Source organism: Molothrus ater, chromosome 3 (genome assembly GCF_012460135.2).
Source record: "Molothrus ater isolate BHLD 08-10-18 breed brown headed cowbird chromosome 3, BPBGC_Mater_1.1, whole genome shotgun sequence".
Lineage (NCBI taxonomy): Eukaryota > Metazoa > Chordata > Aves > Passeriformes > Icteridae > Molothrus > Molothrus ater.
Genome location: NC_050480.2, coordinates 24,338,918 through 24,353,394, shown reverse-complemented (window position 1 = coordinate 24,353,394; position 14,477 = coordinate 24,338,918). Strand labels below are relative to the sequence as shown.

At 38.2% G+C, this 14,477-nt stretch overlaps 1 protein-coding gene across 4 annotated transcripts in view; it reads right to left on the bottom strand.

Moving 5' to 3' along the window:
• MTA3 (metastasis associated 1 family member 3) overlaps positions 1–14,477 on the bottom strand; it is a 138,670-nt gene that overhangs the window by 108,693 nt on the left and 15,500 nt on the right. For all 4 annotated transcript variants that reach the window (XM_054514259.1, XM_036379972.1, XM_036379971.2 and 1 more), the window contains exon 4: positions 5,986–6,112. In XM_054514259.1, coding sequence (XP_054370234.1) covers positions 5,986–6,112 — 127 coding nt within the window. The remainder of the gene's footprint in view (positions 1–5,985; positions 6,113–14,477) is intronic.

The following is a 14,477-nucleotide window of genomic DNA, read 5'->3' as shown; positions in this document are numbered from 1 at the left end:
CCTTTTCTTACACTGTTACTAGTACTGGCTGTTGACCACATATGGAAAAAGGATTCTGCCCTGAACTGAATTTCCATTTTAATTCAGGTAAGAATAATTTGAATTCTACTGGAAAAGGAAAAAAGAAGAAAATAGTTAGACATGCTCCAAAAATCCCTTTGCTCCAAATAAACTCATTCCAGATAGGAAGAATACCTTGCTTAACAATCTAAATCATTAGGTAAGCACATGCCTATGCAAAACAAATTCACTCCTTATCCAGTCTGATTTATGCCAGAAAATAATCAGGCTTATAAGGATCATAGTAAGCTTTTAAAAAGTAGCTAGAACTTGTATATATATTCACACACCTTGTATGTAGAAGTTTCTAGTTTGCCAGGAATTCCAAAACTAGAAATCCCAAGGTAATACCACTAAATTCTGAAGTGCTCTGCCTTGAGAAGTAACACTATAAAATGACCTGCCATATCTGTCTTGAGCTTCAGAGCATTTGCTGTGTTTTGAATGAAGGAATCTGACATTCAGAAAAAAAAGGATTTTTCTACACCTTAGTTGTATCATACAACTTTCTTTTTTGCTGTTCTTTCTTCTGCATGATCTCATCAGGACTCACTAATATTGATACTTCAAACAACTCAGTCATAACACATCTAAAGAGCACCACAAGGTTACAGTTAGTAAGCACGACATATTCATATAAACTGCATGTTCTTAAGCTACTTTTTCTTCCACATCTACAAAGTGGTACCAATCAAAGTTTCTTTAGTCTACCCAAGAGCAAGGGTACCATTAAAAACAAAAAAAACCCCACCAAAATAACAAAAAAACACCATCACCAAATAAACAATTAAAAATTAACAAAACTCCAAACTGAAAAAAAAATTCATGCTGTGTTCTGAATTCCAATAATGGTCAGAATAACGTCAAAAGCGGGAAGCCAAGATCCTTATAGACTGGTACTTTAGAAGTTTAAGTATACTTTTTTGTACATTTACATGTAAAAATATGCAGACAGTACAAATTGCTTAATAAAAATTGAAGAACTCTTCTCATGATCTGACTGTTTGGGGATGCTCTTTAATATCACATATGCACAGGCACATTCTTCCCAGTCATATTAATCAGCTTTTAATAAAACTATCTTATGCAATCACAATTTTTAAAAGGCTCATGAAAACCTTTCAGTGCTGGAACAGAAGTAAACCAAGCCATTACCATCTAATATAGTTTTGAGGGTTCTTTTCTTGGTTTTGCCTTTTGTCAGTTTTTAAAATAAAGGATATGTGTAACAATATATCAGAATCAGTGCTCAGAAAGTCTTTCTTCCATAGGTGCATACAAAACTTGAATTTGCTGTTCATGTCAAACAACAAATAGAATCCTCTACAAAACATAATAAACACTTAGTTTATCCAACTGCAGATTGAATAAACACTCCCCATTAAAGATTAGGGTGTAAATTTACTGAAGTTGTTTGAACAAACCCCATCATGACAATCTATATAATGTACAGATATCCTACATATGTAAATTAAAATGCAAGAAAAATAATATTATTTTCTTTTTTTTTTTCCCCCTGAAGGGGGTGGAGGTTTTTATTGCTGTATAAAGCAGCCCAAAAGATTCCCACCTGCTTTTATTATGACATCTGAGAATGCCTGGCTTATTTATACTTTCCAAACACTTAAAATATAATCATCATCATCTTACATAAAAACTCCCCAATCCCAAGACTGGAACACCAAATAAGCAAACAAGATATAAGCAAAGATATTGAAATGGTAAGATGAACCTTGATGTATAAATAAATTCTTCTACACCATTCCTAAGAAATATTTAACTTTAGAGCAATTACAAATTAGACACCGATGCATTTTTTACAACAATCTAAACATGTTTAATACCTATTAACACTTGAGAGTTTAAGAATGAAAAATAAATTTAAAGCTCAAAGCTCATAACCCAATGCATCTCCAACAAGATAACCATCTGCAGATTTTTATACAAGAACCCCCTTTTAACACATGCTAAGTTTTATGGTGAATTTTGCAACACTGGCAGATAATTTCAACCTTCTGACACTTTCACCATTCTTTGCCCCGTAACTTTTCATGCCTTTCCAAAATGCTGTATTTGGTAATGCTCAAACCTCTGAGAGCCCAAGTACCCAGCACTGGCTGACCTCAGCCCCTCTCTGGGATGCTCACAGGAGCCATCTGCACTGACCCTGGGTGCACTCCCTGCGTGACATTAATGAAGGAGAGTGGCACAGAGAGTCTGGCAGGCAGGACAGCTGCGACAAGGACACTGGGATTACAGAGCCTGGCAAAACTGCATCTGCAGGGATTAGGAATGAAGGAGATAATCCACTGGAGGGGTGTTACTGCCTGCACACATTTGAGCAGACAGAGGAGGCAATAATTTCACTTGTAACTTGACAAGTAGGCAGGAAGGTAACAAGCCTTGTCTTTGACCCCCAGACTGAAACGTGAGCTTGTTCCGTGCCACACACCATGACTCCAGAGCAAGCTAGGTAATTCCACCTTCTAAACACATGCCACTGCAAGAGCTCTGTCCACAATGAACCATTGCCACACTTAATTACTACACTACTCACTTCTAATTATTTTCTAAATCTGGCTCTCCAGGGGTTTTTTTATGCCAAAACTTCTGCTGCTCCCTGAAATGGCATAGTGACAACTAATTTAAAGGGGAGACAAAATGAAGTGTAAAAAAGCCCAGCATTTCTAACAAAGCAAATTACATATCAAAACAGGTACATATAATGTATATGTAACGAAATAAAAATATCAGAATGAGGGATGAAACACTATTTCACTAAAACAAAAGCAAACCGATTACAACAGAATTATTCAAAACCCAGAGCTGCAGATCAAAAAGCTCCAGAATTAGGCATGCACATCCAAGAAATCTAACCCAATAAATTACTGCAAGGTAGTTACTCTGGAGCTTCAACTATGAAGTAACAGCAACAGGTGTATAAATGCGATATCACTGTATTTGGAATTGTAAACTACAACAAAAGCAACCTTAGCGACAGTAGTAGTAATTTCCTCTACCATTCAGTTTGAAAAACATAAAAAGGGTAAACTTAAGAAGAAAAGACAGAACAAAATTGTTTTGTAAAACATAAATATATATAAGGTTATATATAAATATAAATAAGGTTTTGTAAAACCTTTTATATAAAAACTAAATAAAAACATACTAGGTAAAATTCTTTTATTCCTTCAATTTCAACAAAAACGCAGTTAGTCTCAGATACTTTTCTTGGCTGAAGATGTCAGGAAAAGGTCAAGATCTGTAGCTGTCAAAAACCTCCTCCATTCTCTTAAAATCAACTTGAATTTTCTCCTCTTCCTTCCAGAGGGGTTGAGTTTTTGTGCTCTTACTCTGGAGAGAACTGATTTCCAACCTCCTATCTCCGCTCTATACCATTGTACCATTTACTCCTGTGAATCCAATTTTTCTAAGGGCTAAAACTCTAAGTGCTTAGAGCAAAGGCCAACATCCCGGAGCTATCCTGGCTCTGATTGCACAAATATCCCCTAGCTTTCTATATGGAGGCAACTGACTTGGTAGACCAGTGACAGCAGAGAATGTCATTGAACCTGACTTCAGCAAGGCCTGCAGTGCCCCAGTGTCCTTCAAGCAGATTGGAAACATGGATTAGACAAGCAGACAATAAGCTTGGAAAAAACCACCAGACTGGAAAGGCTGTGGTGAGTGATACAAACTCCAGCAGGCACTGGTTACTGGGGGTATCCCCCAGTTGCTGACCCTGAGAAAAAAAACACACTTTCAACATGTCTGCAGCTGATATTAAATTAGATTTGTTCACTCTTAAGGTATGACAACTAAAGGGAGAAATTCTGCTGCTTTGTTCAATTAGCTAATGAAAAGATAGTTATCTAAGATGGCACCAAGCTCCTTTCAGAGAAGTAGGATAGGACACAAGGTAGTAGACAAAGTTTGTGATAAGTGAAATGCAAAACAGATGACAGGGGAAAAAAAAAGTCACCCTAACAGACATCAAACACCAAAACAGACACCCAGAGAAGCTGTGATATCTGCATCCTTGAGTATTCTGGAGTACTGATGGAAGAAAGCTAGAGGAACATCACCTCCCCAATATTTCTATCCTCTTTAGAGAGCCAGCTAATTATTAAAAGTTAAGAAAACTACTGAGAATCACAGAATATGAACACAAGTAAGCTAAAGACCTGAGTAAGGAATACCAGGAATACCTTATAGTGCATTTGCCTTGTTTCTTTTTAAAACAGAGTTTTAAAACACTGAAACATCAAGCTTGTTCCAGAATTTGTCTGCTAAAGGTCTTAGTAACACGTGACAGCACAGTCCTACAACATTCATCTGTTCTGAAAAGTAGATGCAAGTCATCACTCTGCTTTTGCCTGCTGTGTGGCATGTACGATGAATTCACGTGTTTTTCTGCCTTCTTTGTGAACTATGTACTGGAGAACCTCTATTGTATTTGCTCCCTGAATTGTGAGGTGAGAAGACATTTACAATACTTCTTCTATGTAATCTTCCCTCTGCAAGGAGAATACCTTATTTCAATATCTAAATGTCAAAGTAAGTAAAAGAACCTGCACAGGATTATTATCCTCATGCTATAGTTGGAGCAGCAGAAAATTGACAGTTAAATGACTTTCTCAAAGTCAGAAGAAGGAGCTGAATAAAGCACAAGAAATTAATACAAAAATTTCCAACTTCCAGTTTTTGTGTTGTCAGCAGGAGAGATAAGCAACCTCTCATCTCTGTGGTGTCCAGTGACAGGACCCAAAGGAATGGCCTGAATTGTGTCAAGAGAGGTTTAGGTTGGATATTAGAAAAAGGGTTTTACACAGAGGGTGGCTGGGCACTGGAACAGGCTCCCTAGGGCAGTGCTCACAGCACCAGCCTGACAGACTTCAAGAAGCGTTTGGACAATGCTCTCAGGCACATGGTGGGATTCTTGGAAATGGTGCTGTGCAGGGCCAGGAGCTGGACTCAGCGATGTTTGTGGGTCCATTTCAACACAGAATATTCCATGATTTTGTGATTTGCCAATAAGAGAGAAAATAAAGATACACATACAATGTGCTTCTCCTGTTGGACACTATGTACCTCTTTTTTTGGCAACTTCTAGACACTTATGGTCTGAAATAGCTTGGGGCAGCTAGATGTAATAAGAAAATGAAAACTCTGTAAGAATGCAATGTAAGAATGCATTTTTTTCACATTAAATAGACTCTCCCTGTCACTGTGCTATTTCTTTTCCATTTGTAGGAAAAGAACCATTTGTAGGTTCATCATCCCCTCATTCCAACACAAAAAAGTTTTCCTGCCTGCTAAATAGAAGATGATGTGAGCACCTACATCATTTACAGAAAGAAGTTGACAAATACTTTTTCAGCTTTAGCAAGCCTCTTCCTACATTAGCATTAAAGGCAATTTAAAACAATACTTGAAATGCTTCTGCAGCATTTAGCCAAACTCAGTCATGACTTCTTCGCATTTAGTGAAGCTGGAGTAATTTTAGTTTTACATGCATGCAGCCCTAAACTGCAGATCTGACCAATGAGTCACTGCCTCTGTTCCAAACCCATCTGCTGTTTTCCAGGCCAGACAAAAAGGTCAAGCTTCCTTTGGCCAGCAGAAGAACTAAAAAAATTAGCTTTCCCAAAGCAGTAACACACTGACTTTCCGCCAAAGTATCAACTGATGCTATCAATTGGCAAGCTAGAGCTCTGAGATTATTGTCCCTTCTAAGGCTCAAACATCAAGCAACAGAAGGAAATAACCAAAGGTGCTTCCAAAACAGTTCATGGGATAACCTGGCCCAACTCAGCTAAGATCAGTGACACCTTTTTGCAAGGCTGTAGCAGCCCAGTAGATGGGCTATGGGCAGGCAATCCACCCAGCAGAACACACAGATAAATGGTATTTACTACTTCTTACCTGATATGCGTTGCTGGTAGGGACTCATACTGGCGAGAAAGGAAAAGCTCTCTGTGCTTCAACTGATGTTTCTGTTTATCAGTCAAATCAACCTCAATTGTAGTTTCAGACTCTTCTTCAACTTCTTCTGCAGAGAAGCAGAGCGTAGGTCGAAATTAACTGTGTTGCATAACATCATTGCAGCCATTTCATTTGACATCCCCCCCACCCCTTAGCAACCTCCTTTAGTATTTCAAAGAAAAGATGAGTTTAACAAGACTACAGTTTATGTAACTTGACAGAATGTTAAGTATTTTGAATTATACACTTCTACTTCAACCCTTTAAAAAATCATGCTCCTTTCCTCTGTACTACGCATTGATGTCTTTCACACTGTTTAAGAACAATCCTGTCAACATTACTCATTCTTTTTTCATTTTCTTTCCTCTGTTTTTTTCTCTTGCTTGCTGACCAGTTTTGGGTTTGACTTTCTCTTGCCAATATTGCTAGTACTAAAACTTTTACAGAAGTCCTGGAGAAAAGCACACTTTCTATGAACTAAAATTCACTAAACATAATAGATTGATTTTGCAGTTTTGGACTTCAAAGAAAACTGAAAAAGTCTAATGTCTTCCACTATGTTAACCTTCTTCCATACAGACAACAAATGCAGTGAATTTGCATATTTAAATAAGATTTAAAGTTGTTTCTATTTTAAGCAAGACAGGAAGAAATAAAAGCAGACACTAGAAAGAGTCACATATAGAATTGAAGGGCAATGCTCCCAGTGCTTGCTAACATGTCACACAATGGCAGGCTCTCCAAAAGAGCTACCCTGGGATCTTGATGGCTAAAATCTGCCTTCCTAGTGGATTTCTGGGACACGTGGAATTTGAATCTGTACTTCCTCCGCCTTCCCAAAAAGGGCAAAAAGTCTCTCTGAATAATGGATGCAAAAATACAGACCCTTTAAAAACTTCTTTAAGATTTGGCAACTTTCTACCTGATAAATTATCCATCATCTGCAAAGCCAAGTGTAGTTTACAAAATGTTCCTCAGAAACTCAACAACAGAACCTTAGCATGAGATAGTATTTCATGTAACTACCTACAACAGAGGACCTCACCCTCTCTACTAATAATAACCATTTTTACAACCAACCTACAAAGACTATTTCAAATTGAAGCCTGCCTGCATCCTCATAGCAACCACAGTTTTCTCCAAATGCAACACTACCACTTTTTTTAATCATGCCTGTGTGTAGTTCATTCCACTTCTAATAGTTCTTTTCACAAAAGTCATATAACAACATACCCTGCTATAACAAACTTCGTCAAACCCAATTCCACTTTAAGTCTATGTTGCTGTAGACACCCCCATCCCTTTCCCTGTTTTGGCATGTTTTGTGGAGAAAGAGAGCAAGAAAACAAAAATGAAAACAAGAATTTCATCCATCTCATTTGACAACCCACAGCCTCACTAGGCATATGTACAGGTCCAAGTCAAACTATAACTCAATTCAGAATTATTTGGGCATCTATAATACTGTCAATAAATATATCTTAAAAGAAATCTATGCCAAGGTGAAGCATTTTTTAATTAGGCAAACAGTTAATTAAAAATAGAAACTCATGTTAAAAGGTTTTTGGTTTTGCTGGTTTTGGCTGGGATATGGTAATTTTCTACAGAGTGTCTGGTATAGGTCTGTGTTTAGATTGGTTTTGGATTTGTTGATAACAGAGGGATGTTTTTGTTAGTGTCGAGCAGAGCTTACGCAGAGCCGAGGCCATTTCTGCTCCTCACCCCATCAACAAGGAGGCTGGGGAGGCACAAGGAGGTGGGAGGGGACACAGCCAGGACAGCTGACCAAGGGGATACCACATGGCATCACAATCAGCATATAAAGCTGGGGACAGAAGAGCGAAGAGGGGACATTTGGAGTGGTGATGTTTTGCCTTCCCAAGTCACCGTTGTCCCCGGCTGTCCTGGGGATGGATGAACACCTGCCTACCCATGGGAAGCACTGAATTAATTCCTTGCTTTGCTTTGTTTGTTAATGCCAATTCTTATCCCACCTGGGGTAGTGAGCCAAGCGCTGTGTGGTGTTTTGCTGCTAGTTGGGGTTATACTACACCAATGTTTCCAACAATTAATTTCTACAACTGTTTATTACAGTAAGTACCATTACAAGCTACATTTTGATTGTCAGGTTCAAGTATTACTATTTCTTCCAGTTACCTTGGGTTTGGGGCTTTTTTCCTAAGTAATTTAGAAATCCAAACACAAGTTTGGTCAACACATCAAAAACACCTGACTGCAGATAAGGCACAAAACACAGGACAATATGGGCCATTTTAAAGTTGCTGCAGGAAGCCAGAGATAGAATGCCAGAGTTTAAAATGGCTTAAGACACCTATGCTCATCTCAGTATCTTCCTCAAGTAAGAATTTAAATTTAAAAAATTAAGCAGAAAACCCACCACCTTCAAGCAAATTTATTTCACTCATCTTATATAAGCCATGAAAATGTTGATCCAATAGCCTGAAACGGAAACCAAATATCTTAAACCCATCTCTTAAAACACTCCGAACCTCAATACGAAACAAGATAAATTCTTCTGTTGTATTTTTAGAAATAAAACAGATGTTTTACACAGGATGATCTGACAAGCTAGGTAATAAGTAGAACAAACCATGACCAGAAACAGAACAGTTCCATCCACTCAACACAATTTACCATAAGGAAAATGTTACCATTTCCTGCTTCAGCATTAAAATATAAAACCAATGTTCACAGTAGGATTTAGTAAAACAAGTAATAATTTGTCCCTGCAATTATACAAACCTTTCCAGGAAAGGAAACTGCATAGCATAAGGAAGGGAGGAAGCTAAGTTTGCGTGATGGCAACACAAAGAATTCTGCATCTGAAGAACCCTCCATAGAGCTGCTTTTGAAGCAGGTTTTTGCAATTATCAAGCCTTAATACCCATTAGAAGGAAAGTGGTAACAACTTTGCAGAACTTTTAGAGATCTCTTCACATCTTTGACTTGATTTACAGCAGATGTGAATTTAATTTCCTATCCAAGGAGAGAGTATTTCTATCAAAAGGAGTGAAACAGAAGGTACCTACAGGAAATCATAAAGTAGCACCATGCTAACCACATTTCAGCACTCTGGAAGGGAAGAAAAGCAATAGCTCAGAGTGAGCAAATATTTTTATGCAGCAATATGGTGATGACATACACAGACCTCACTGGTCCATGATTAGAGAGACAAAAAAAAAAAAAATTTAAAATTGCTCAGCTAAATATAATTTTGAATCTTAGGTATGACTCCAAAGATTAATATTTCATACAATCACATTTTGAAAATTACACACTTCCCTTTAGGCCTTGGGCAAAATTTAAGATAATGCTGTTTCGTGGCACTTCTTCCAGTTTACAAGAAATATTTCATTATTTAAAGGAAAAAAATCTTAGTGAGCAAAAGCAGGCATCTCCAGTGAGCTTTTAAAACTTGTGGTCTATTATATGTGGGCTTTCTAATCATCAGTGGTAAATAATTACTGTGATCCTGAAAATCAGAGTGATCTGGTGGTGATACTTTCAGGGACAGTACTGTAACTTTCCCATCTGATATAAATGAGACTGAACTGACTCACTTAAGCAATGGATACCAGAAAGAAACTGTAACCCTCACTCATTTTACATATGCATCGCCACTTTTAAACAGCATGAAAACTCTTTTTTCCCCTCTTCCATTTAATTTGTGGGATTTACTGTTAGAAAATTGTAGTGTTAGAGAGCCTTAGAAGAGAAAACTGTCCATGCCTGCTGTCATCTTATTGCAAGGTTTCCAGACTGTTGTCTCTTTATCACAAAAGTTTCATACCTCCTTGGTGCTTCTCACGGGCAGCTCCTCAGAGCACTGACCCTTTCTTCCTCACAAAGCAGCCACTGACTCCAGTTCCCCTCTCAACCAGCCACCCCACTCTTTTATAGACCTCTTCTTTTCATTGGTTACATCTGTGGCCTGTTAAAGTCAGGCCTGCTCCTAATCTTTGGTAATTGGCCCAGCTGCAACTCCTTAGGGGTAAGATTACTTTCTACACTATCTTTATTTTCTTATATTCTATCCCCCTACACATGCCACCTAAACTTTGTATACAGTATCTCTGTTTATAATTATGTGATGAGTCAAGCTTGCAATGAGGAAGAAGTGTTTGTTTCTGCAACTAAAATGAAAATAAACTGAGGACAATTCCTTAGAAATACAACACTCCCATTTAATAAAAATTTCTTTTTTTAAAGTCCTGAAAGACATTTAAAAGTTTAAATGCAGCTCCAAAAACTGTATAGTTAACCATCAGCTAGCAAAGCAAGGTCAATTTCTTGGACATACTACTCTCCCTTAACTAAATCATAATAATCCCCCACGTGCTCTCCTTGTGTACTGCAAGAGTAAGAGAGATTAGTTTAAACATTGAAGACTATCTTCAGGGAGAAGTAAATCTTCAATATTAAAAGAAAGGAGGAAGTTATCCCTCTATTGCCACCAAAATGCTGATAGCACTCTTTCCAGCTAGAGTTGGAATCTGGAAATTCTACCAAAAATCATGGAAACAGAGTAATTCAGGCTGGAAGAGGCCTCAGGAGGTCCCTTGAAAAAACTATACTTCAAAATAGGCTCAGCTGTGAGGTCAGTCCCTGGTACTCAGTAATTGAAAATCTCTGAAGACAAAAGACCACATAAGCTCTCCATCCCCCAGTAATGGAGAAAGGCTTCTACATGTATTTAATTAAACTGAATCACTCCCGTTTCAATTTAGTCACTGCCAGGAGTTCAACTCCATCTCCTGGTCTATAACCCCCATAGGCACTGGGAGTCCACCTCTTCTCCAAATTGAGAAAGGTCAATTCCAGATGACTCTCCTAGAAGGGCAAGTGCTCATCATGATGGTTTTTGCTGAATGCATTCCAGTTTATCAGCAACTTTCCTTTTATCAGGAACCTAAAACTGGATGCCATAGAATTCGATATAATGCAATGGGTGCTGAATAATCAGGGAGGATAATCTCTTGCCTTGATCTACTGGCTATGTGCCTGGTGATACAGCCCAGGATACTCTTGGCCAACTCCCTTCCTTGTCAGGGAGTTGTCTGCGGGCAGCCTCAGGGCCTTTCCTGCAGAGCTGCTCCCCCAAGCCCCCCTGCTCTCAGCTTATGCTCCTGCCAGGAGCTCTTCCCTCCTAGCTGCATTTGTCCCTACTGAACATCATCATGTTCTTGACAAAGCACTCCTCCTGCTCTCTAGGAATCCCTGCATACCAGCCCTCCCCTCAAGCTATCACCCTCCATGCTTGTGTCACCTGCAAAGATGATAAGAGTGCAGCACATTGCCTGCTCCAGTCACTGCTAAAGAAGGTCCCCATGGAGATTCCCATGAGACTCCACACACAGTGTGGACACTTCACCACCACCCTCTGACTCACACCATGCAATCAGGTTTTTATTCACCTAGTTGTCCCTTAATCCAGGTCAATTCCAATTGCTTGGCCTGCTACAAAGAAAGAAAAATAAAGAGAAAGAGAAAAAAGCACAAATAGGAGACTGAGGAGACACAACGGGCAAACACAAGACTCCTTAAAGCAGCAGCACCGCAGACCAATGCTGGATGAAAACAGCAGAGTACCCAAAGCTACAGTGCATTAACTTCCTACCTTAATTGCTTGAAACCATACCTCAGCTTAGCTGTATCAGCTTATGCAAGCATTCAAATCACCACCAACAACATTTGTGGAGTTACAGCCATTTCACTGTTTGTTGAAATACTTTTAAAGTTGTATTAGATCAGAATTTCATGTTCAAAGAAAGTCTCACTTTAAGAAAATTTTCCAAACTTTCTTCCTTTCCTGTATACCTTTTTCTTTGACACTCAACCTAAAAAATATGGACATTGCAGGTATCAACAACATGTTTTCAAACCTACAGATAAGAAGCTGGGAAGAGCAGCAAGTTTACCACACACATCAAAGGAAAGGTGTCTATGCATAAGTCTCTTTAAGCTTAGATGGTTGTAGCAATAACTTCAAATGCACATTTGGTAGTTAGATGCTACAGCAGTAACAATTATAAATATAGATTTTGGGGGAGAGAGAGTAAATCTAATTACTGCCAAATTTCATACAAAAGAAAAACAGTAAGTCTAACCATCTGAACAGCTTTATTCAGACTGTGAATGAAGAGCTCTCTCTTAGGTTAGCAGTTGGCCAATTTGCTCATCTGCATGAGGCTTCTTGCCACGTTTCATTGTACTAACTTAGTTGTGATATTTAATCCCCTAAAGCTGTAGTAAGACCGTTTAATCAACTTTGTGAGCTAGACTATGCATGGTTACACTTTCAATTTGAGTGAGGAAGCATTTCCCAAAGCTGAATTAATTAGCTTTACATATACCACGTCTGTTGCAATGTTCAGATGACTTAGAATGTCTAACATCAATTTGATATTTGCTGTTACTTTCAGATAGGATAAGAAATCCAAAGAACAGTTTGTATGTATTACGAGTCATGTAAATAGCATATTGCTATCTAAAGCATGAATCTGAGCAATTTTGCAGGTAGGAAAAAAAAAAGTGATCACTTGTGTTTACAGGGAACATGTCTATTTTTAATTCCTGCTGGATAGTATGGATATACATGTGGCCTCTAAGGGATTATCCAGTTTTCCTACACAATTATCCAGGTGATCTTCCCACACTACCTCATCATTATTTTTATAAATAAGGTCACAAAACAAAGAAATAACTACTGTGTAGCCATTAAGAACTAATATGCCACACCTACTGTCAAATAATAAAAATTATATCCAATAGAATGCGAAATGGTTGTTTGGATACTTCCAAGTAGCATGTTATGATAATAACAATTTCCAGGACAACAGTCAGTCACAAGCAATTGGACAACCATATCACATTTATCACAGGTCTGTGGAGAAAATATTTTATGGAAACCATCACACCTTTCATTAGCAGAAAAGTTCACCTTCCCAAACTTGATGGGTGGGGGTTATTTGATAGCTGGTTCTGGAGATTTTTGAGAGTTAGGAGCTTGTGGGTGGAAAGTAAGGAAGGATTACCTCCATAAGTACTATGAATCATGATGTGCCACATTAATAAATAGATCCTAATAAATTAAATATAACATGAATAAATGCAAAAGCAAGCATAATAGTTCTTTAACCATTTTTCAGCACTGCAAGCTAGTTTGTAACAACACTAGGGAACAGAAGGTCCTACAGAAGCATGAGATCAATAACAACACTGGCAGTAGTGAAAAAGCTGGTTTATGTATCATAAACTTCAACTAGATTTTTCCCCTTTTATCTGATTTCTGTATCACCTATTCAAATGCAAATTCTCTCAAATGAGAAAAATATCCTGTTACGGGGCTCAGGTCGTGTTTGGTCATGTGTACATCTGTGTCAACTACAGCAAGCTGCTGCAGGATGTGAGAAGCAACAGTCCTGGGTGGTGTTTCTGTGAGCAGCTCATTAGGAGCAGCAAGCAGCAGATTCAAAACTGTGCCATGGACACTGGTATTTGCAACATGATGAACATCCAATTATGGTTACATCCAGCTCATCAGCTGAATCAGAAGTCAATTAGTGGTTTTTCCAAAGTGGACATATGTTTAGAGCTGTGTGGGAAAGAAAGGAAATTTTAGTTCTACTCTCAAATCCAGGCTGGCAGACCACCATGAGCAAAAGGGTACATGGGTAATCCGACAGCACCCAAGAAACAATTTTTAAATCCATCATCCGGCTCAAGAAATACAAAGGCTATCTGCAACACTGCCATGTAACCTGCATGAATAACAACTACACCTGATTTTAATAAAAGAGAGATTTGTATATTCTGTTTTCCTGAGACAGCTGCTATTAATAATTTTTCCCATCGCTAAGATTTTCACCATTTTTTCTGTGAAAGTCCTGCTCATATTTTGTTTTAACAAGATTGCCTTTCCTTTAGCATAGGCAACAGGTCTGTTTGATCTAGTCGGTTAACAAGCTGCATGGTTGTCTCTCCTTTAGAAAATGCAATGTTAATACATAAAACATAATAAATGTAGCATGAGAAGAACAAAGCACACAAAAAATGTGCTCTTATGTTTTCTGTAAGAAGCCAAAGTCCATGTTTAAGATCTACACCGGCATTTTCTTGCACTATGTGACGATAACCACAGAGTTTCAGAGATCTAAACTGCTTTTCTAACATTCAGTTCACATCCTCAAAAGCCGATAAACAACTTTTCAAAATTTGTTGGCAGAGATGAAAAGGCACAGATTGTACAAGAACTCTCCTACCCCTACTCAGAATGGCATATGATTCTGCTTATAAAACACAAATTATTTATCTTCTACAGCATCTCCTTACAGAAGGGCTGAATTTTGATGGATTTTTTGCAGGAAGGAAAGAGGAAGTAGGGGAAAATAAAAAGAAAGGAAAGGGGAAGA